At 42.1% G+C, this 20835-nt stretch overlaps 1 protein-coding gene across 2 annotated transcripts in view; it reads left to right on the plus strand.

Annotated features, from left to right (window-relative positions):
* The first annotated feature begins 447 nt into the window (after positions 1–447).
* The window catches only part of CDS2 (CDP-diacylglycerol synthase 2), a 60078-nt gene continuing 39690 nt past the window's right edge, over positions 448–20835 (plus strand). For both annotated transcript variants that reach the window (XM_043480459.1, XM_043480460.1), the window contains exon 1: positions 448–750. In XM_043480459.1, the coding sequence (XP_043336394.1) occupies positions 694–750 (57 nt within the window). In that variant the 5' untranslated portion in view covers positions 448–693. The remainder of the gene's footprint in view (positions 751–20835) is intronic.

Raw genomic sequence — 20835 nt, forward strand, 5'->3', positions numbered from 1 at the left:
AGAGAAATTAGATTACATAGTTCAGTGACCAGCACAAAAAGCAGACGATACAGACTGAAGTTTGACTTTCACTTCCTTATCAGTAATCTCCTTTACACAGGTGGGCCCCCCAGGCCTTTCCGCTCAGGGCCTACTAAGCGAATACTTATCCGTGTGAGGGAAAGTACTGACTAGGTAGGCTGGAGACTGGGGAAGTAGTCTATTATCTCCAGCAAATTGTTAAACCTCTAAGACCCTGGGCGCCAGTGCTCGAGTTCCCATTGGCTAGTCTCCTTCCGAAACGCACGCCGTTTCCCGACCCCCTCACGCTACTAGCTAATAATACACGCCTCCCCTTTAGGTTTCACTTGCCCCGCCTCCGCCCCGCCTCCCTAACGGGTTCGCGCCATTGGTGGATCTCCCGGGCCGTGATGGCGGTGGTGCGCCTGCGCCCTCCCTCCTGGCCTTTACCAGAAAAGGAGCTAGCAGGCAGAGGCTGGAGAAGGCTGGTCAAGCTCCGCCCGGGTGAAAGGGCGGCGGCTGCGCCGGGCGGGGCTGAGTTCCAGGGTTGGCGGCTAGGCTGCGGTGGGGCTAGCGAGGCGCTGCGTAGTTGCGCCCTGCTTTGGCGACTCGGGGCTGGCCAAGCAGAGTCCGCGCGCCGGCCCCGGCGTCTGCGCTACGCGGCAGCGGCGACTAAGCGCTGGTGTCTCCAGCATGACGGAGCTGAGGCAGAGGGTGGCCCGCGAGCCGGAAGCTCCGCCTGAGGACAAGGTAGCGGCGGCACCGGGTGGGCGCGGCTGCGGAAGCGGCGTTCTCCAGAAGTCCATGGGGGGCGCGCACAGAGGGGTCGTCTCGCCATTGGACTCTGGCGCAGTCGCCGGCAGCATCGGGCCTGACTAGGGCAGAGGGTCCTTGGGTGCGGGGTCCCGCCGAGCTCGCGGCAGGGTTCAGCAGGTCGAGGTCCCGAGGACACGGCTCTGGGGTCCGGTTGAGGTTGGTGTCTCCGCGGCGCAGGAAGGAAAGCGCGGGAGGTTGCCCACGTCCGCCAGCCTCGCAGGGCTGATTGGGGCGGGGGGCGAGGGGCTGTCCTACTTCAGTCCACCTCCCCAGTCGTTCCCGGGTGTGAAGACGTCGAGACCCAGCAAAGATTCCTCAGAGCGTGACTTAGCCTTTCCGATCTCCCGTTATTTGTTGAGGGGTGAAGGTGTATCAAGACAAGGCCATGAGATTTGCCTGTTAGGAGATTTAAACCCCTTCTCGAAAGATAAATCTGTTGGCTTTAAGCAGAGAAGTCATGCAATCATTAGGTGTTGAAAGGTATAGTCCCCAAAGATGGACTTGTTTCCTGCTTCAGATGTGGGCTTTGTTGGGGTAGAGAGGAGGGTAGAACAGAGGCCATCTTGAGGGGGTGAGGGATGAGGTGAGTAGACTTATTTGGTTGAAGTGAAAGGTCTGTGTAGGAAAGTTGAGGAAGGTGATGAGTGGCCTTGTTACTGTGGACGCTAAATGACAGCGCAAACTTCGTGGTAGTATTTCAAGCCTGGAGTTAGTCGTGGTCAGGAGCAGTGTTATTTGGTGGATTGATGACAGTGATGTGTAAACTGGACTGAGGGAGCCTGGACCAGAATGAAAGAGTGTCTGACTCGCGGGTTGCCAACTGGTGACCTGCAGTTGTTTTCTTTGGTCCCTGTGTTGCTTTAAGAAACCAGAATGTTTCTCCCAGCCATTTGAATTTATTACCTATTTTGGATCATTGGAAGATCTGCCATCATATTCCCAGCTGATTAATGTTTGGCTGGAACTGAGGAACAGCTGCTCTCACCGATCCCTGTTGCCCCTACACCAGGCCCTCAATACCCATTTATGTAGCTTTCCATTTTAGAAAACTGGAGGAAAGGAACGTTAGGGAGATATCAGGAAGGAAGGAAGCCAAGATTTGGTGTCAACAGCAGTTACACTAGAAGGGTGAAAGATAATGAAATTTGATTTCTAGAATATGTTTTGGAGAAAAATTTGGTTGCAAGTTGAGGAGTCGCTTACAGAGACAAGGTACTTTGAAGTTTCTAATCTTCACATTAAATACCCTAGTTTGGCCTGGAAGAGCTCTGTTGCCACCATGCATTTGCCTGTTGGGAAGTTACCAGATGTTTTGAGGCTGTATAGCCCTGTATAGGGTGAGAGATCAGTCTTGATGTTAATGGGACTTTGTGGTTTTAGGTGCGAAAAGAGCAGTCAAAAAAGAAAGCATGATGCCTAGTGGTCTGTATGTTAAAAAGCTACTTGTAAGAATTAGACTTAATGGTAAAAACAAGCAAACCCCCATACCCCAAAACCATAAGGTTATGAGGTAAAACAAAATTTCTACCCTTCCCATCCAACTGCTTGGATCCATTTCCCAGACAAAAGTACCAGCTGATTATTAAGTACTTTCCCATCCCCTGTTTTAGGTAGGGAGGGTATGAAGAACTAGTCAGCTAAAGGTACTTACATTTTTTTACAACTTGGCTTAAACTGCTCCTATGATGAGAGAATGCCTGGGGCTTTGAGGTTCACTGAACGCTTGTTGCTCCACAAACACTTAGTCCATTAGCTCAGAACAAGGCAGTTGTTCCGTTGCCAATATTTCTGGATTACCATGCATGGGGTTTTTAATAATAAAGATTCCTTTAAAAAACTGTGAAATTCTTTATTTGTCTTTGATGAATGTATGCTGTGCTTAGTCACTTAGTCATATCTGACTCTTTGCAACCCCATGGACTGTAGCCTGCCAGACTCTACTATCCATGGGGATTCTGCAGGCAAGAATACTGGAGTGGGTTGCCATGCCCTCCTCCAAGGGATCTTCCCAACCAAGGGATCAAACCGGGGTCTCCCGCCTTGCAGGTGGATTCACCGCCATCTGAGCTATCACATGAATGTATATAAAGTATTAAAATTAGGTTTATTTTATTTCATGGTTCATAAAACTTACTCCCATGATTCTGACTTTGCTGATATTCTTGGGTTAAAATTTAAGAAAATAAATAGTAAAACAAGGGTATCTTTTAAGGGAAATAAATGGCTAAATTCCAGCTTTCTTATTTTGTAGTAGAATTCAGAAAACAGTGTCAGGTCAATTCATCAAAAGAACTGAAACAAATTAGAAAGATTTAGGAAAAGGTGCTACAGTTGCCTAACTGGTGTGACAAAATTTAAATAGTCATTTCAAAATAATCTGGGGAATGTGTTTATTATTATAAAAGTCAGAATGTATTATATTTAGCATCCTAGAATGGAATTGTCAAACCAGTTGCTAATAAAGGAAATTTTTCCTCTGGGAACCGTGCTCAAAATTTTAAAGTCCCAAAGCACAGTATTGTTGCCAAAGCAAGAAACTTGGAGTTTAAGGTTTGGAAATGATCTTCCTCCCATAGTTGCATGTTTTTCCATTGGAGCTTAGGAAAGGAGAGAATGGAACTTGGGCCAAAACATTGGCATCTTAAAATTTATGATTGGGTTGGCATTTCAGGAGACTTTGTTTTGGAGGTTAGAAGGAAGGATGTGGAGTTGTCTACTGTCCTTAGGTGCTAGAGTGCTGTTTAAACTAGAGTTTTACTCATTCAAGGCTTTCTTTCTACATCAATGAAACCAGCATAACGATGAAATAAAGGCATCATTTAGAAAGAGGAGTTTAGATTTTAACTGAAGATGGTGGTTTTAAGAGCAGGGGCATAACAGTCAGCTAGAGCTATCATCACCCTGGACAGTACACTTACTAGCGCTGTGTGTGTGTGTGTGTGTGTGTGTGTGTGTGTGTGTGTGTGTGTGATGTCACTCAGTCCATGGTGTGTGTGTGTGTGTGTGTGTGATGTCACTCAGTCCATGGTGTGTGTATGTGTGTGTGTGTGATGTCACTCAGTCCATGGTGTGTGTGTGTGTGTGTGTGTGTGATGTCACTCAGTCCATGGTGTGTGTGTGTGTGTGGGGCATAACAGTCAGCTAGAGCTATCATCACCCTGGACAGTACACTTACTAGCGCTGTGTGTGTGTGTGTGTGTGTGTGTGTGTGTGTGATGTCACTCAGTCCATGGTGTGTGTGTGTGTGTGTGTGTGATGTCACTCAGTCCATGGTGTGTGTGTGTGTGTGGGGCATAACAGTCAGCTAGAGCTATCATCACCCTGGACAGTACACTTACTAGCGCTCTGTGTGTGTGTGTGTGTGTGTGTGTGTGTGTGTGTGATGTCACTCAGTCCATGGTGTGTGTGTGTGTGTGTGTGTGATGTCACTCAGTCCATGTTGCTCGGTCATGTCCAACTCTTTGCCACCCACTTACTAGCTGTGTGTGTGTGTGTGTGATGTCACTCAGTCCATGTTGCTCGGTCATGTCCAACTCTTTGCCACCCCATGGACTGTAGCCTGCAAGGCTCCTCTGTCCGTGGAATTTTCCAGGCAAGAATACTGGAGTGGGTTGCCATTTTCCTACTCCATACCAGCTGTGTAACTTTGAGCAAATCACTTGCATAAAAGCCTCAGCTTGTCCATCTCTGTAAGAGGGGTGATAAAAAGTAGCATGTGCTTCAGAGGATATTCATGTGGATTAAATGAGTATGCATGTTACATATGTAGAGCAGAAGTTGTCACATTGTACTGTGTTAAGCAATTGTTTCTGGTTGAAATGTAGTTTTACAGGAAAAAACTAACATTCACCTTCTATTCTTGGAAGATGATTCAATCTTCAAGTTATAAGTGTTCAGAGTAGTCTTTTCCTATTTATCACCTTTTAAAGAAAATTTTACAGACAGAGCTTGGCCTTCTATGACCCACCTTTTCAGTTCATTTTCTTACTGAATTTTTCATTGCTCAGAATCACAGTCAAACTTCAGCTGTAGAAGGAATATTGCTTCATGCAATTGTCTTTCCCTAATAGCTTTTTCAGACCTCCCTCGTGGCTCAGCTGGTAAAGAATATGCCTGCAATTTGGGAGACCTGGGTTCGATCCCTGGGTTGGGAATATCTCCTGGAGAAGGGAAAGGCTACCCACTCCAGTATTCTGGCCTGGAGAATTTCATGGACTGTATAATCCATGGGGTCGCAAAGAGCTGGACATGACTGAAAGACTTTCACTTTCATAGCATAGTTTAGAATAGTGGTAAATAATTAAACAGTTTTCTGCTAGACTTCAAAAGTGAACTACTGAAATAATAAAATCTTATTTTCGGATCTCTGACTACTTCAGATGCAGGAGAAATGCTTTATTCTTTCAGTCTATTTTTTTTTTTTTTACATTGAGAAATAATTTAGGTTTTGAATAATCAGTAAACCTTAACTATGGCTCCCAGACTTAAATAGAAAGAGAAGATGAAAGATTAGTTTTTCATATAACCCAGTATTTTAAGTTGCTGATCAAACAGTATAATTTTATTTTAAAAACTCAGTTATGTTCCAACTTACGGCTACTTAAAATTAGTTTTTTCCAAAAAACATTTTGTTTAAAATGTTTTGTGTACATTTATGTGATATTTCATTAGCCTTTAACATTTTAAAAAATATTAAATTGCTCTTATCAGATGTTAGAACTAGAAGGGATTTTAGGGTTAGTTATTTTATAGCAGAGTAGCCCAGAGAGCTTGTTACTTGCTCAGTGTCTCACAGCTGGTTAGATGCAATAATAGTGTGAAGGTTTTCTGATTCCTTTTTACTCATTATGTTGCATAATGTTGCCTTTTAGGATACAGACTTAATTTATAGACTTTAAAAGTTTCTGCATTGATTGACTTTGATTAAAAAAAAGCCCCAGTATCTCCTGTTGTTTCACGAAAATAGCAAAATCTTTCAAAATGCCAAATATATATATATGTATATAAACGTATGTATGTGTTCCTGAGTGAACGTTGAAACTCTGAGAAAACTTTTTTTTTTTTTGGTAGAAAAAGTTGATTAGGTCCTGTTTTCCTGGTTATTAGAAAAATGGTGATTTATATATTTTAAGTTCACCCCTGGGAGCACCCACTCCGGTATCCTTGAAAGGAACTCCTAGCAGGTTGTCAGCTCCTCACTCTGAGCTTCATGGGAACCTACTCAGAATAAATGCTTTCTGGTTGGTGGCTCTTAGTATTAGAACTATTTGTCCTAGCAACAATGTCATTCAGTATTTACACATTTTCTTTTAGAATGTTCACTGAACCCAAGGTCTGCTATTATACAGTCTCACTAGCTCTGAGAGAGGGCTGGTGTCTGTGCTCCTGGGGAAAACATCCAGGATTTTATATCACTTTTGGCTCCAAATAATCCATTCTTTCTCTACTGATTTCAAGAAGTTATAATTTTGAATGTATCTGGGAAGCTTTTGAAATGACTCTCCTAATTTCACAGTGCACATAATCACCCTTTAAGCTGTTTGAAAAAAATAGCGCGTCATTATTTCTGATTTGTGCACTCTGCTATCTTTTCTAAGGTCCACACAGATGGAGTGTGTTGAACTTGTTAGTGTGGCGGAGGGCTTGTCAAGCATCTCTCCTGCACACAGGATTTTAGCGTGCTGTCTGTGCTTTGCCTTCCTGCCTGGTGCTGGAGGCTGTGGGGGTAACAAAACACAGCTTTCCACTTAACAGACTGTGTCTGGTTTGGAAAAGAGACTCTTGACTGTTAATTTTGCCAGCCTCTCCTTGGAAGAATGCTGATTTGTTCCTAGGGTTGGGTTGAGTTCCTGCCTTCCAAGCCTTGCTGCGCAGTAGTGGCCTGGTTGGGGCGGTGGTGCGGCGCCAGCCAGGGCAGACCTGGCCCCCTTTAGACAGTTCACCCTTCCACTGCCTAGTCTTTGTTCTTCTGCTCAAGTTTGCCCCAGCAGTGGGGATGGCATAGGGCCCATTCAGTTAAGTGACCTTTTATTTATTTATTTAGAGTGACCTTTTAAGGAAGGTTAAACTTTGTTATTTTGACTAGACAGTGTGTGCATGTCTCAGAATTTGAAAGGTGATGGTGTACACTGGGAGTGCCTCCCTCCTACCTCCCTGATTCTCTTCCCCAGCAGCAGCCTACCCCTGCCAGGAAGTAGTGCTTATGAGCCCCTGCTGCTGGCCTGGAAGGACCCGAACTGTCCTTTGAATTTGTTGCTCTTTGGCAGCAGCTCTTTTGTATTAGAGTAACCCCAGGACCAGCCTGGGACTTCTCTGTGAAGACCTTGCTGCATTTTTGAAAGAGCCCTTGAGATTTGAGATTTACTGGCGGCATTCTCTGCTCTTGGGTCTCTGACATTGAGAGGATATGTGTCACTGACCTGAATCCCTCAGTGGGTGACTCTCAAAGCCTTGTACCCACAGTCTGTGTCCTGCTAGTCCTGTGATTATAGTGATCTGCATGAAATTCCTAGGTATATGTATACCTCAGTCAGCACAAACTTACTTTGTCTCAAATCTGATTTTTTCCTTTTAGACATAGAACTTCCTTCTCCTGTCTGCTCTGCTCCAGCTGGGAGTCCATTAGTCCCCATGTCTCTGCTCCCTCATCTAGTCCAGGCCAGATGTTCACATCAGATGATACCTGGGTTCCTTATCTATTGCTTTTGCATATTCAAGGTAGTTCAGGACTTGATACCTGAACTAGTCGTAAATCTTTCTAATTGAGTTTCCTTCCTTCAGGATTTACTGTCAGCCCCTTCTAGTCCTCCTGACCTTTCTTTGCACAGCTCTGAAACTACTCTGTGAGTTACAGAAGGGAAGAAAAAAATTCTGACCCTCTTTTCAGATCTCTTAAATTTGGTCCTTTATGACCCTGTCTCTTAACCAACCTCCTTCCTGCTTGGGGCCTCTCTGACATGGATCTTGCCTCTTGATATTTCTAACCCTAGGAAATAAGCTTGTTTTCTGTCACCCCTCTTTCCACCTCTACCTGGTGAAGTCCTGTTTTCTCAAAATCCATTTAAGATCTTCCCTCATCTCAGTATGCTCCTTGCTAGTCTCTGGAACTGCATTCAGATGGGTTTGTCTTTCCTTTTCTCCTTTGCCTTTTGCTTCTCTTCTTTCTCAAACTAGGCTTCAACAGTATGTGAACCAAGAACTTTTGGATGTACTAGATGGATTTAGAAGAGGCATAGGAAACATTGAATTGCCAGCATGGGTTGGATCATAGAAAACGCTAAAGAATTCCAGAAAAACCTCTACTTCTGCCTCATTGACTGTGCTAAAGCCTTTGACTATGTAGATCACAACAAACTGTGGAAAATTCTTGAAGAGATGGGAATATCAGACCACCTTACCTGCATCCTGTGAAACCTGTATGCAGGTCCAGAAGCAACAGTTAGAACTGAACATGGAACAACTGACGTTCAAAATTGGGAAAGGAGTACGTCAAGGCTGTATATTATCACCCTGCTTATTTAACTTCTATGCAGAGTACATCATGCGAAATGTCGGGCTGGATGAACCACGAGTTGGAATCAAGATGGCTGGGAGAAATATCAATAACCTCATATGTACAGATAACACCACCCTTATGGCAGAAAGCGAAGGGAAATTAAAGAGCCTCTTGATGAAAGTGAAAAAGCTGGCTTAAAACTCAACTTCCAAAAAACTAAGATCATGGCATCTGATCCCATCACTTCATGACAAGTGGATGGGGAAACAATGGAAACAGTGACAGATTTTATTTCCTTGGGCTCCAAAATCACTATGGATTGTGACTGCAGCCATGAAATTAAAAGACACTCCGTGGAAGAAAATTGGTGACAAACCTAGACAGCATATTAAAAAGCAGGGACATTAGTTTGCCGACATGGAGAAGGAAATAGCAACCCATTCCCGTATTCTTGCCTGGAGAGTCCCATGGACAGAGGAGCCTGGAGGGCTACAGTCCATGGGGTCGCAAAGAGTCAGACATGACTGAAGTGACTTAACATGCATGCATGCATAGTTTGCCAACAAACGTTCAAATAGTCAAAGCTATAGTTTTTCCCATAGTCATGTATGGATGTGAGAGCTGGACAGTAAAAAAGGCTGAGTTCTGAAGAATTGATGCCTTCAAATTGTGGTGTTGGAGAAGACTCCTTAGAGTCCCTTGGACAGCAAACCAAACCAGTCAATCCTAAAGGATATCAAACAAGTCAATACTAAAGGAAATCAACCTTGAGTGTTTATTGGAAGGACTGATGCTGAAGATGAAGCTCTAACACTTTGGCCAACTGTTGCAAAGTGCTAACTCATTGGAAGAGACCCTGCTGCTGGGAAAGATTGAAGGCAGGAGGCGAAGGGGATGACAGAGAATGAAATGGTTGGATGGCATCACTGACTCAATGGACATGAGTTTGAGCAAACTCGAGGAGATGGTGAAGGACAGGGAAGCCTGGCATGCTGCAGTCCATGGGGTCACAGAATTGAACATGACTAAGTGACTGAACAACATCTCAATACTTCATCAGGCATGTATGTATTATAGAAATCACAGGAATGTATGCAAATGAGGATGAAATCCACCTATAATCTCATCGTGCAGGAAAGCAACCATTGTTCAAATGCCTTTTCCTCCTGTGCATATTGCTACACGTGACTGTAATGCTGCCACTCATGGTCTGGTCGCTTGTCCTTTTTTTTTTTTTCTTTTAATACAAATGTAGTTGAGTTGGGAAGATCCCCTGAAGGAGGTTGTGGCAACCCACTCCAGTATTCTTGCCTGGAGAATTCTATGGACAGAGGAACTTGGCAGTCTCTTGCAGTCCATAGGGTCGCTCAGAGTTGGACACAACTGAAGCGACTTAGCATGCATGTAGTTCATTTATAATGTGTCCGTTTTAGGTGTACAGGAGTGATTCAGTTTTATATATATATATATACACATATATAATATGCTTTTTAAGATTCTTTTCCATTATAGGTTATTACAAGATATGTCATAGAGTTCCCTGTGCTGTATCAGTCCAGTTCAGCTGCTCAGTCGTGTCCCACTCTTTGCGACCCTGTGAACTGCAGCACGCCAGGCCTCCCTGTCCATCACCAACTCCCGGAGTTTACCCAAACTCATGTCCATTGAGTCAGTGTTGCCATCCGACCATCTCATTCTCTATCATCCCCTTCTCCTCCTGCCCTCAATCTTTCCCGGCATCAGGGTCTTTTCAAATGAGTCAGTTTTTCGCATCAGGTGGCCAAAGTGTTGGAGTTTCAGTTTCAACATCAGTCCTTCCAATGAATATTCAGGACTGATTTCCTTTAGGATGGACTGGTTGGATCTCCTTGCAGTCCAAAAAGCTCTCAAGAGTCTTCTCCATCACCACAGTTCAAAAGTATCAATTCTTCTGCACTCTGCTTTCTTTATAGTCCAACTCTCACATCCATACATGACTACTGGAAAAACTATAGCCTTGACTAGACAGACCTGTGTTGACAAAGTAATGTCTCTGTTTTTTAATTTGCTGTCTAGGAATTGATGGGACCGGATGCCATGATCTTAGTTTTCTGAATGTTTAGCTTTAAGCCAACTTTTTCACTCTCCTCTTTCACTTTCATCAAAAGGTTCTTTAGTTCTTCTTTGCTTTCTGCCATAACAGTGGTGTCATCTGCACATCTGAGCTTATTGATACTTCTCCCAGCAGTCTTGATTCCAGCTTGTGCTTCATCCAGCCTGGCATTTTGCATTATGTACTCTGCATAGAAGTTAAATAAGCAGGGTGACAATATACAGCCTTGATGTACTCCTTTCCCGATTTGGAACCAGTCTGTTGTTCCATGTCTAGTTCTAACTGTTGCTTCTTGAAACCCGCATACAGGTTTCTCAAGCAGCAGGTCAGGTGGTCTGGTATTCCCATCTCTTTAAGAATTTTCCACAGTTTGTGGTGATCCACACAGTCAAAGGCTTGAGATTGTCAACAAAGCAGAAAGACATATTTTTCTGGAACTCTCGCTTTTTTTATGATCCAATGGATGTTGGCAATTTGATCTCTAGCTCCTCTGTGTTTTCTAAATCCAGCTTGAACATCTGGGAGTTCATGGTTCATGTACTGTTGAAGCCTGGTTTGGAGGATTTTGAGCATTACTTTGCTAGAGTGTGAGATGCGTGCAATTGTGTGGTAGTTTGAGCATTCTTTGGCATTGCTCTTCTTTGGGATTGGGATGAAAACTGACCTTTTCCAGTCCTGTGGCCACTGCTGAGTTTTCCATATTTGCTGGTATATTGAGTGCAGCACTTTCTTTTAGGATTTTAGGATTTCTTTTAGGATTAGCACATCTTTTAGGATTTGAAATAGCTCAACTGGAATTCCATCACTTCCACTAGCTCTGTTCATAGAGATGCTTCCTAAGGCCCACTTGCCTTCACATTCCAGGATGTCTGGCTCTAGGTGAGTGTGAGTGATCACACCATCCTGCTTATCTGGGTTGTGAAGATCTTTTTTGTATAGTTCTTCTGTGTATTCTTGCCATCTCTTCTTAATACCTTCTGCTTCTGTTAGGTCCATACCATTTCTGTCCTTTATTGAGCCCATCTTTGCATGAAATGTTCCCTTGGTGTCTAATTTTCTTGAAGAGATTTCTAGTCTTTCCCATTCTATTGTTCTCCTCTATTTCTTTGCATTGATCACTGAGGAAGGCTTTCTTATCTCTCCTTGCTATTCTTTGGAACTCTGCATTCAGATGGGTATATCTTTCCTTTTCTCCTTTGCCTTTAGCTTCTCTTCTTTTCTCAGCTATTTGTAAGGCCTCCTCAGACAACCCTTTTGCCTTTTTGCATTTCTTTTTCTTGGGGATGGTCATGATCACTGCTTCCTGCAGTGTCACGAACCTCCATCCATAGTTCTTCAGGCACTCTATCAAATCTAATCCCTTGAATCTATTTATCACTTCCATTGTATAATCATAAGGGATTTGATATCTGTTATAACAGTGTATATCTGTTAATCCTCAGTTCCTAATTTATCCCTCTTCCCTCCTCCTCCCCTTTGGTAACCATAAGTTTATTTTCTATATCTGTGAGTCTGTTCTGTTTTAAATAGAATAGTTTTTGCTTTAAATAGCCTGTTTCTGCTATAAATAAATTCGTTTATATCATTTTTTTTGGATATAAAAAAATGAGCCACTGATTGGTTTATTTATTTGGCTGCGTCAGGTCTTAGTTGCGGCACTCAGGATCTCTGTGTCATGTGGGATCTTTCACTGTGGTGCAAGGACTCTCTGGTTGTGGCACATGGGCCTAGTTGCTCCAAGGCATGTGAGATCTTAGCTCCCTGACAAGGGATTGAACCCCTGCATTGCATGACAGAGTTTCAACAACTGCACTATTTTTAGACTTTTTGATGATGGCCATTCTGACTGGTGTGAGGTAATACCTTATTGTAGTTTGATTTCCTTTTCTTTTATAATTAGCAGTGTTAAGCATTTTTTTTCATGTGCCTGTTGGTCATCTGTTTGTGTTCTTTGGAAAAATGTCTATTTAGGTCTTCTGTTCATTTTTTGACTGAGCTGTTTGTGTTTTGATATCGAGCTGATATTTTTGATATTGCCATTTTTTGAGATTGAGTATTTTGGAAATTAAGCCCTTGTCAGTTGTATTGTTTGCAAATATTTTCTCTCATTCTGTAGGTTGTCTTTTTGTTTATGGTTTTCTTTGTTGTGCAAAAACTTTTAAGTTTGATTTGTTTATTTTTGCTTTTATTTCTTTTACCTTGGGAGACTGATTTAAGAAAGTATTTCTGTGATTTGTGTCAGAGAATTTTTGCCTATGTTCTCCATCAAATTACCCATGACATTTTTCACAGAAGTAGGCCCAAATAATCATAAAATTTGTGTGGAAACATAAAAGACCTGGAATTGCTGAAGCAATCCTGGAGAAAAAGAACAAAGTTGGAGGCATAACCATCCCAGACTTTAGACTACAAAGCCACTGTAATGCAACAGCACGAATTAGCACAAAAACAGACACATAAATCAGTGGAACAGAATCAAGAGCTCAGAAATAAACCCACACACCTGTAGTCAGTTAACCTTCAAGGAAAGAGGCAAGGATTTACAATGGAGAAAAGACAGTCTCTTCAGCAAGTGGTATAAAATTAGAACACTCTCTCACACCATAGGGCTTCCCTCATAGCTCAGTCAGTAGAGAGTCTGCCTGCAATGCAAGAGACCTGGGTTTAATTGCTGCATGGGGAAGATCCCCTGGAGAAGGAAATGGCAATCTACTCCAGTATTCTTGCATGGAGAATCCCATGGACGGAGGAGCCTGGCAGTCTATGGTCTATGGGATCGCAAGAGTCGGACACAATTGAGCGACAAAGCAAACACACACACACATACTCACACCATAAACAAAAATAAACTCAAAATGGCTTAAAGACTTAAATATAAGACATGACACCTAAAATGATACTCCTAGATGGTAACCTTATGCTGTCAGGAGCATTTTCCCACATTGTTAAGGTTTATAAAAGTTTTTTGTAAGTAGTATTTCAAACTTTTAAAAAAAATTATGACATAGATGAAAATAAAATATATTCATTTTAAAAGCACGAAAAAGAAATCACCTTAATCCTGCTACTTAGAGATAACCGTTTTTAATATTTCTTTTTATACACATTGCACATTCCTGCATTATGTGTACTATTGTAACTTAACAGTGTACAATTATAACTTACAACGTAACTTACAATGTATTATTGTAACTTATAAGAATATGCTCTAGGAACTTTCCTGGTGGTCCAGTGGTTAAGAATCCTCCTGCCATGCAGGGGACACAGGTTCCATCCCTTGTCCAGGAAAATCTTATATGATTCCATCTGTGGTCCTGGAAGATCTTATATGTGGCGGGGCAACTAAGCCTGTACAACACAACTGCTGAGCCCATGCTCTAGAGTCCGTGAGTTGCAACGAGAGAAGCCATCGCAATGAGAAGCTGTGTACTGCAAGAAGAGTAGCTCCTGTGTGCATTAAAAATAAATATAAGTAAATAAGTGAAGAATATGCCCTAAACATTGTTCGGGTCTAAACTTTTTAACCCATTATCATTTTTAGTGGCTGTGTGTGATTTTATTGAGGCCATGGTGTTGTTCTGAGGCATTATCATGCCTTTCTTACATGCACTGTACCTTAGAGTAACCAAATAGTTGACTGGAAGTTTCTCTGTATAGAATAATTGAGAAAGGAGTGATAGAATATTAATATTTTTACAACCATTGGGTTAACTAGAACGAAGCAATGACCATCAGGGCTACTACCATCACACAACCAGATATTGTGTATTTCTTGATAAAAGTATATTGTACAGTACTACTGATGGAGAAATCTTCTCAAAAAAAAATCATACCTGAGACTATTCAAGACTCTAGGCTAACTTCTAGTTTACAGGAAATCCAAGGAATAGTGAGAAACAGCGCTGGACAAGTGCCCTGGTTGCTTTAGAAAATAAGTGGCAAGGAGAGCCACCTCCCCCACTTAAAAAAAAAATCAAGAGGAAAGCAATGGAGATAGATATATGGAGGATTAAACCTATGAATTAAAAGACTTAAGACATATTAATGATTTCTGGACCTTATTTGGATCCTGATTCAATCAAACTGCTATTAAGAAAAAAATGAAATTATTGGGTAAGTTTGAATATTGGATATTTAAAGGATTTGTTAATTTTTCAGATGTGATATAATGTTAGTAATGTCTAAACGTCCCTGTGAAAAACCACTCACTATGAAGGAAACAGTTGACAAATTGAGCTACATTAAAATTAAGAAATTCTGATAATTGAGCTGTTAAGAGAATAGAAAGGAAGCCCACAATGAGAAGATACTTATAAAAAACACTTCTGATATAGGACTTATTAAGAATCTATAAGTAATTCCTACAAAACAAATATAAAAAAGATAACTTAGTAGGAAAATGGGTACTTCAGATGGTCAGCGAGGGTTGAAGCAGTCGTTGTTGATAGGTGTGGATGAGTTGGGTGATGAAAAGGGTGAGACACTCTTTTTGCTCTCAAGTGTCTCAGTTTGGAGGATACATTAGGTCATCCTAATGATGGGGTTCACATCAAGTGAATTATCAGGTTCAGGAATCAAGTATCTTGTTTTTGTGCTGCTGTAAATCTTGCTGAACTGCTTTCATCTTCCTGTGGACTATGTTGGACCATGCTTTACGATGGAAAAACTGCAGAATGAAATTGTGTTATATTCTTGGTAGTTAGATTAAATTTTTCTTTGTGTGGTGCTATATGATATGTGTCAGGCCATTTTTTAAAAGAAGCTTCTTGGGAATTCCCTAGAATTGCCATGGTTAGGACTCCACATTCTCACTGCTGAGGGCCTGGGGAACTAAGATCCTGCAAACTCTGCTTGGGGAACTCAATCCCTGCCTGGGGAACTAAGATCCTGCAAACTCTGCTTGGGGAACTCAATCCCTGCTTGGGGAACTAAGATCCTGCAAACTCTGTGGCATGGTCACAAAAAATAAAAGGAAACTTCTCATTATAATATCTTCACAAGGCATGTGTTGACAATATGACTCTCAAAAGTATCTTTGGAGACCACACATCTTTAGAAATTTAATATACTATTTAAAAATTCTAATGTTCTCCCAGTACTATTTGAAATGTAACTCAAAAATTCCTCCCCTTGGATTTCCCTGGTGATCCTGTGGTTAAGAACCCACCTACTAGTGCAGGGGACACAGGGTCGATCCCTGGTGCTGGAAGATGCCACATGCCATGGGGCAGCTAAGCTGTGCAGTGCAGCTACTGAGTCCTCACACCCTGGAGCCTGTGCTCCACAAGAAGAGAAGCCCCCACAGGGAGAAGCCCATGCACTGCAACTGGAGAGTAGCCCCTGCTTGCTGCAACTAGAGAAAAGTCCATGCCCAACAACGCAGAGTCAGCGCATCTCCCTCCTCCCCACACCTCCCCCCCCCCGCCCCCGCAAAAAAAATGTTCTCCAATTCATTGTCCTGTTAAAAATGCTGAATGGATCTTTGGGACATAAGATATTTGGGGACATTTTTTCCTTCTATAAACATTGGAAACATCATGTTGAGGATCATGTGCATTCTATGAAGTGTGTATTACTCCTCATATGTCTTTAGAAGAAAGCATTAGCTGGGGAGGGATGGCAGTGTGTGTTGCTTGATCTGGGCGTCTCTTCTGGCTTGCAGAACTCATCGCCTCCTCCCAAGGCAGACAACACAAAGCTCCGTCTAGTCACCAGTCATGTGTGACTGATAGTCCGCATCACACTTTGATGTCCAGTGGTGGTCTCACTGGGTCTGACAACTTACATATGAAAGAGTTATTATCTGTCATCTCTTGCCCCTTCAAGTACAGTTGTGAAAAAGGGACAGGATGAAGGTGGGCAGGACAGACCCCATTCTGACATGGAAAGAATGGGGTAGACACATAGCAGTGTCTTGGTTCATCTCTGTTGTGAGTTGGAATTGGCCTGACTTCTATGTGGTTAGATGGAGTCTTTTGCCTGAAAGGCTTCATTTTAGGTTGAGTGGTTAGGGAGCACAGCCTCCTAAATCTCATCTGCTATCTCATATATCAGATCTCAGTCCAGAGCTCTTCCAGGGTTTCAGAGGGCAGAGGGCTCCTACTTTTCCTGGAACCTTTCTTCTATATATATTCTTGGTTGTGTATGTGTTTTTTTTTTTTTCTTTCCCTGTTTTATTCCATCCATCTTAGCTCTTCAGTCTACTTTGTCATCCAGAAATTTGTTGAAATCTCATCCACTGATGATTTCTGTCCCCTCGTTTTTCTGTCTGAGGTCATGGTTTTATTACTTATTGTACCCATTGGCATTTCAGAGGGATACTGAGGTTAAAGGGAATGGGCCCTGTCTGCACTTTTCAGTAGTTTTGAGTTTTGAGAGACCGAGCTCATCTTACAACATGAGAAGCAGGTAGTTGCAACACTGTTCTTGTTCCTGTTTGATGTGTGTAGTGAAAATAAAAATGGTTCCTCTTGACTGGTGAAAACTGAATTTTGGGCTTCTGCTTTTGACACGCAAGAAGGACAGAGAGCTAATGACTGACCCTGGGAAGTTTGGTCGGAGTTTTCTGATGGAGGAGAGGAGACAGGGTAGAGGCCAGTGAAGGAGAATGTGATGTGCTGCCAGCATCTGAGAGAACAAGTTTTTGAGAAGAAAGAAAAGGTCAGTGTCAGGTGCCTTGGAGATGTCAAGTAGAATAAGAAGTGAAACATGGTTTATCTTCTGCCCCTATATTTTCCCGGAATGACCCCCAAATCAACTTACGGAAGATGCTATCTCAGAAGGTAATGGGACCTAAGTTTTTTTGAACAGTAACTCTTTATACACACATTTGCCATTTTATGGATTTTGCTAAGCTCTTTTGGTGATATTTTTTTAGCCCTTATATAGCTTTTCAAAACAACTAGCAATGTATATTTATAACCTATTTCTTTAAACATAGCAAAATCTCAGGCTTCTTTGCCAAAAAGTAGCCCTTGCCCTGTTTAACTCCAAGTGACTGAAAACCAAAAATGATAGAGGATTAAACACAATGGAAATGTATTTCCCTTACATAAAGGAAGGTTAGAGGTCAGTGGACCAGCTGCTTCATAATGTCAAGGATTCAGTTTCCTACTCTTGCTCTTCAGCCATCCTGAGTATGTGACTTCTGCCTCTAGTAAAGGATGGCTGCTGCAGTTCCAACCATTGCATCCATATTTCAGAAGGAAGAAGGGCAGAAGAGGGCTGCTGCTTTCCTGTAAGGCCATTTCCTTGAAAATGCTCACTGTTTCTTTGTTTCCTTGAAAAACTCATTGTTTCTTTGAAAATGGTTACTGTTTCTAAAACTTACTGTTTCTGCTTACAGCTTATTGGCCAGACTTTGTCACATGTCTTCCTTTGGTTGTAAGAGAAGCTGGGAAATGGCCATGCACTTGGCTAAGCATTGGGGTTCTATTACAATGGGGAAAAAATGAGAATAGATGTTGGGGCAACTAGTGATCTCTAAGCACTTCCAGAGGCCTGAAAATGCCTGTTAAAAATGGGCAGAAGATCTGCTAAGCAAAGAAAAAGAAAAGGTGGGGGAAGATGAGGGCAGAGCATAGAAGAGATTCCTGATGGCTGAGGGTCTTCTCCAGTGGTGGCAGGCAGCTGATTTCATGGACAGTGAGGCAGCAAAGAAAGGGGGACTGTTTTGCAGGTTTGGGGATGGGAAGGAAGGGGCTGAAAGAAGGCAGCTGAGAGCTGCCTGCTCCTCAGTGGGAGAGCTATTGAGGCACAGGCCTTTGAGCATCTCTTGGATGGTGCAGTAGATAAATGTTTGGCAAACAAAGGAATAACATGTAGAAAAGTTCCTGCATCCTTGAATCTCCCAAGATGGATGTCTAGTACCGCTTTGTTAAAAATAGAGGAAAATCCAGGCCCTCAGTTCCTGTCCATCATCATCTAATTTATATCTTTTGATCTCTCCATAGGATGGAGCAGTAATTGTTGTTTTAAATGATGTGCTTAAATTCTCACAAATTGGTGTGGTGGAAATAACCAGAAATGGTGCGGCTTTAATAAGATGACTTTGGATAGAGGTTATTGCCCATGTACCCCCTTCCCACTATTGCAGCAGAAATGTGTATTTCCTAGATGTTGGAATAGTAACTTGCTAGACAGGGCTACTGGCAGGGCTGCCATTGAAACCCAGCTGTCCTGTTGCCTGAAGAGCCTAACAACGATGTGCAATGTGGCAGTTATCTTTGAGGAAACAAATCAGTTTTTAATAAGTACAGTCTTCAAAATAATATTAGAATGTGTTCAAAGTGAGAAGTCCTTGGTGGAAAAATAACTAAAGGATGAGATTAAGAAATAGTCTTATATTGCATATGAAGACTGGCTGGCTCAAGTTCTCATTGCCTCTGGCCTTTTTTTTTTTTTTTTTGCCATGGGCTTAACACTTTCTCTTTTCCCTTCAGTTGCAGGTTTATAGTGTCTCATCCTGCTTTGAGGTGAAGGTGTTTTTAGAAGCTCCTTCCTTCATTGCCGATCTTTGGCTACTTTGAATAGAATCTCCCACCATGGTCCTGTCTGTGCTGTTTGGGCCCAGGTCTGTGCCTTCCTGTAGTTTTGGGAGAGCAAATCCCACATGAGTTTTATCTTCTCATGAGGTTGTCAGTCAAACAACCTGTTCAGTTTCTCTTGAACAGTTGCTATTACTAACTCTTGTTTGTTCCGCAGATTTCTTTGTCCAGAGACTTTTCAGTTTGCACATAGTGGTCTAGGGAAAAGGAGCCCCCGGGGGGATAGCAGTTTTGAGAACTTCTGACAAAAGAACCATTTCTTCCTCAGGTATAGGCTCTTCTAGGAACTTTTCATCAGACAAGTGACACCTGATATTTTTGTAGGGTCCTGCTTGAGCCCTAGGAGCTTTGGTTAGACATCTTGTTTCCTAGATCTCAGGGAAGAATTATCCTGATTATTTAGTTTGGTGTTCTAACATAGCTGTTACATTTCTTATTGGTCTTAGGATATCCAAAACACTAGAATGAACCACCACTTGAAATTGAAAAAACAGATTTTAATTGTCCCAGCAATCAAACAGGGCATAGAAAGCCAGGATGGTTTGAGATTTTTCAGGGAAATTGGCCTAGCATTTCCAGTGTTTGTTGTCCACTAATATCTCTTGACTTTGACGAGTTGGGCACAAGTAATGTGGTTGTGGAAGCTGATCTTAGGACTGATTCTTCTGATTGCTTCAAAGATTCTCTTATTGCCTCATGTGTTCATCTGTGTGTGATTCCGGGGATCATTCAACATTCTGAGGTGTTTAGCACCGTCTGGTCAGGGGCAGAGGAAAGACCTTGTTACAGGGTTACATTTGCTCTGCAGGAGCAGGAATGAGTCAGGGGTCCCAAAGTACAACGGGGAGGCCTTGAGTGCCCTGCCATAGAGCCTAGGGAAAGGCAGTAAAGGTGTCAGCACAGAGGAGTGAGAGGCTCAGATATATTCATTTTGTACTTTTAATTTTTATTTATTTTGTTTTTTTGGCTGTGGTGACTCTTTGTTGCTATACATGGGCTTTTCTCTAGTTGTGGTGAGCAGGGGCTACTCTGTTGCGATGTGTGTGGGCTCCTCTTTGCGGTGGCTTCTCTTGTTGCCCAGCATGGGCTCTAAGGCATGTCGGCTTCAGTAGCTGCAGCGATGGGCTCAGAAGTTGCGGTGCACAGGCTTAGTTGCTCCACAGCACGTGGGATCTTCATGGACCAGGGATTGAGCCAGTGTCTCTTGCATTGCAAGGCAGATTTTTAACCACTGGCCCACTAGGGAAGCCCTATAATTTTTAAATTATGGAAGCAATACTTGTGGCAAATGTGGAGGTGACAGGAAACTATAACTGTGTGTAAACTACCCAGAATATAACTGCTGTTAACATTCTCATCTTGTCCTGTTAATCTTTTCCCCGTGGTTTTAAAATGGCTGTTTGGCATTCTTTCCTATCTTTGTTAAACAGGTAACGGCAGAATCTTCTATTGTTGGACATATAGCTTATTTCTTTCTATAATTAATGCTATGATGAACATCCTCATAAATTGGATCTCTCTGGATATTCACTTAGGATAGTGTCTTAATATGGAATGACTAGATCAGAGATGTGAACCTTTAAAAGGCTGTTTGTACATATTTCCAAATTGCCTTTCAGAAAGGTGGTACTGATATACATTTCCAGGAGTACTGAATGAGTGTACTGTTTTTTGCCAACCTTGGTCTATAGTGAATATTCTTTTTATCTATTCGTTCAGTCTGATGTGAGAAAAATGTTTTTTTGTGGCCATTTTATTTATGTCATTTATAAATACAGGTTATTTGTATTTAACAAATTGTCTTTCTCTTTTGCTGATTTTTCCATTGGTATATTCACATTTTTCTTACTGATTATAAGGTTTTTTTTGTTTGTTTTTTTTAAGTA

This window comes from Cervus canadensis, chromosome 10 (assembly GCF_019320065.1).
Source record: "Cervus canadensis isolate Bull #8, Minnesota chromosome 10, ASM1932006v1, whole genome shotgun sequence".
Classification (NCBI taxonomy): domain Eukaryota; kingdom Metazoa; phylum Chordata; class Mammalia; order Artiodactyla; family Cervidae; genus Cervus; species Cervus canadensis.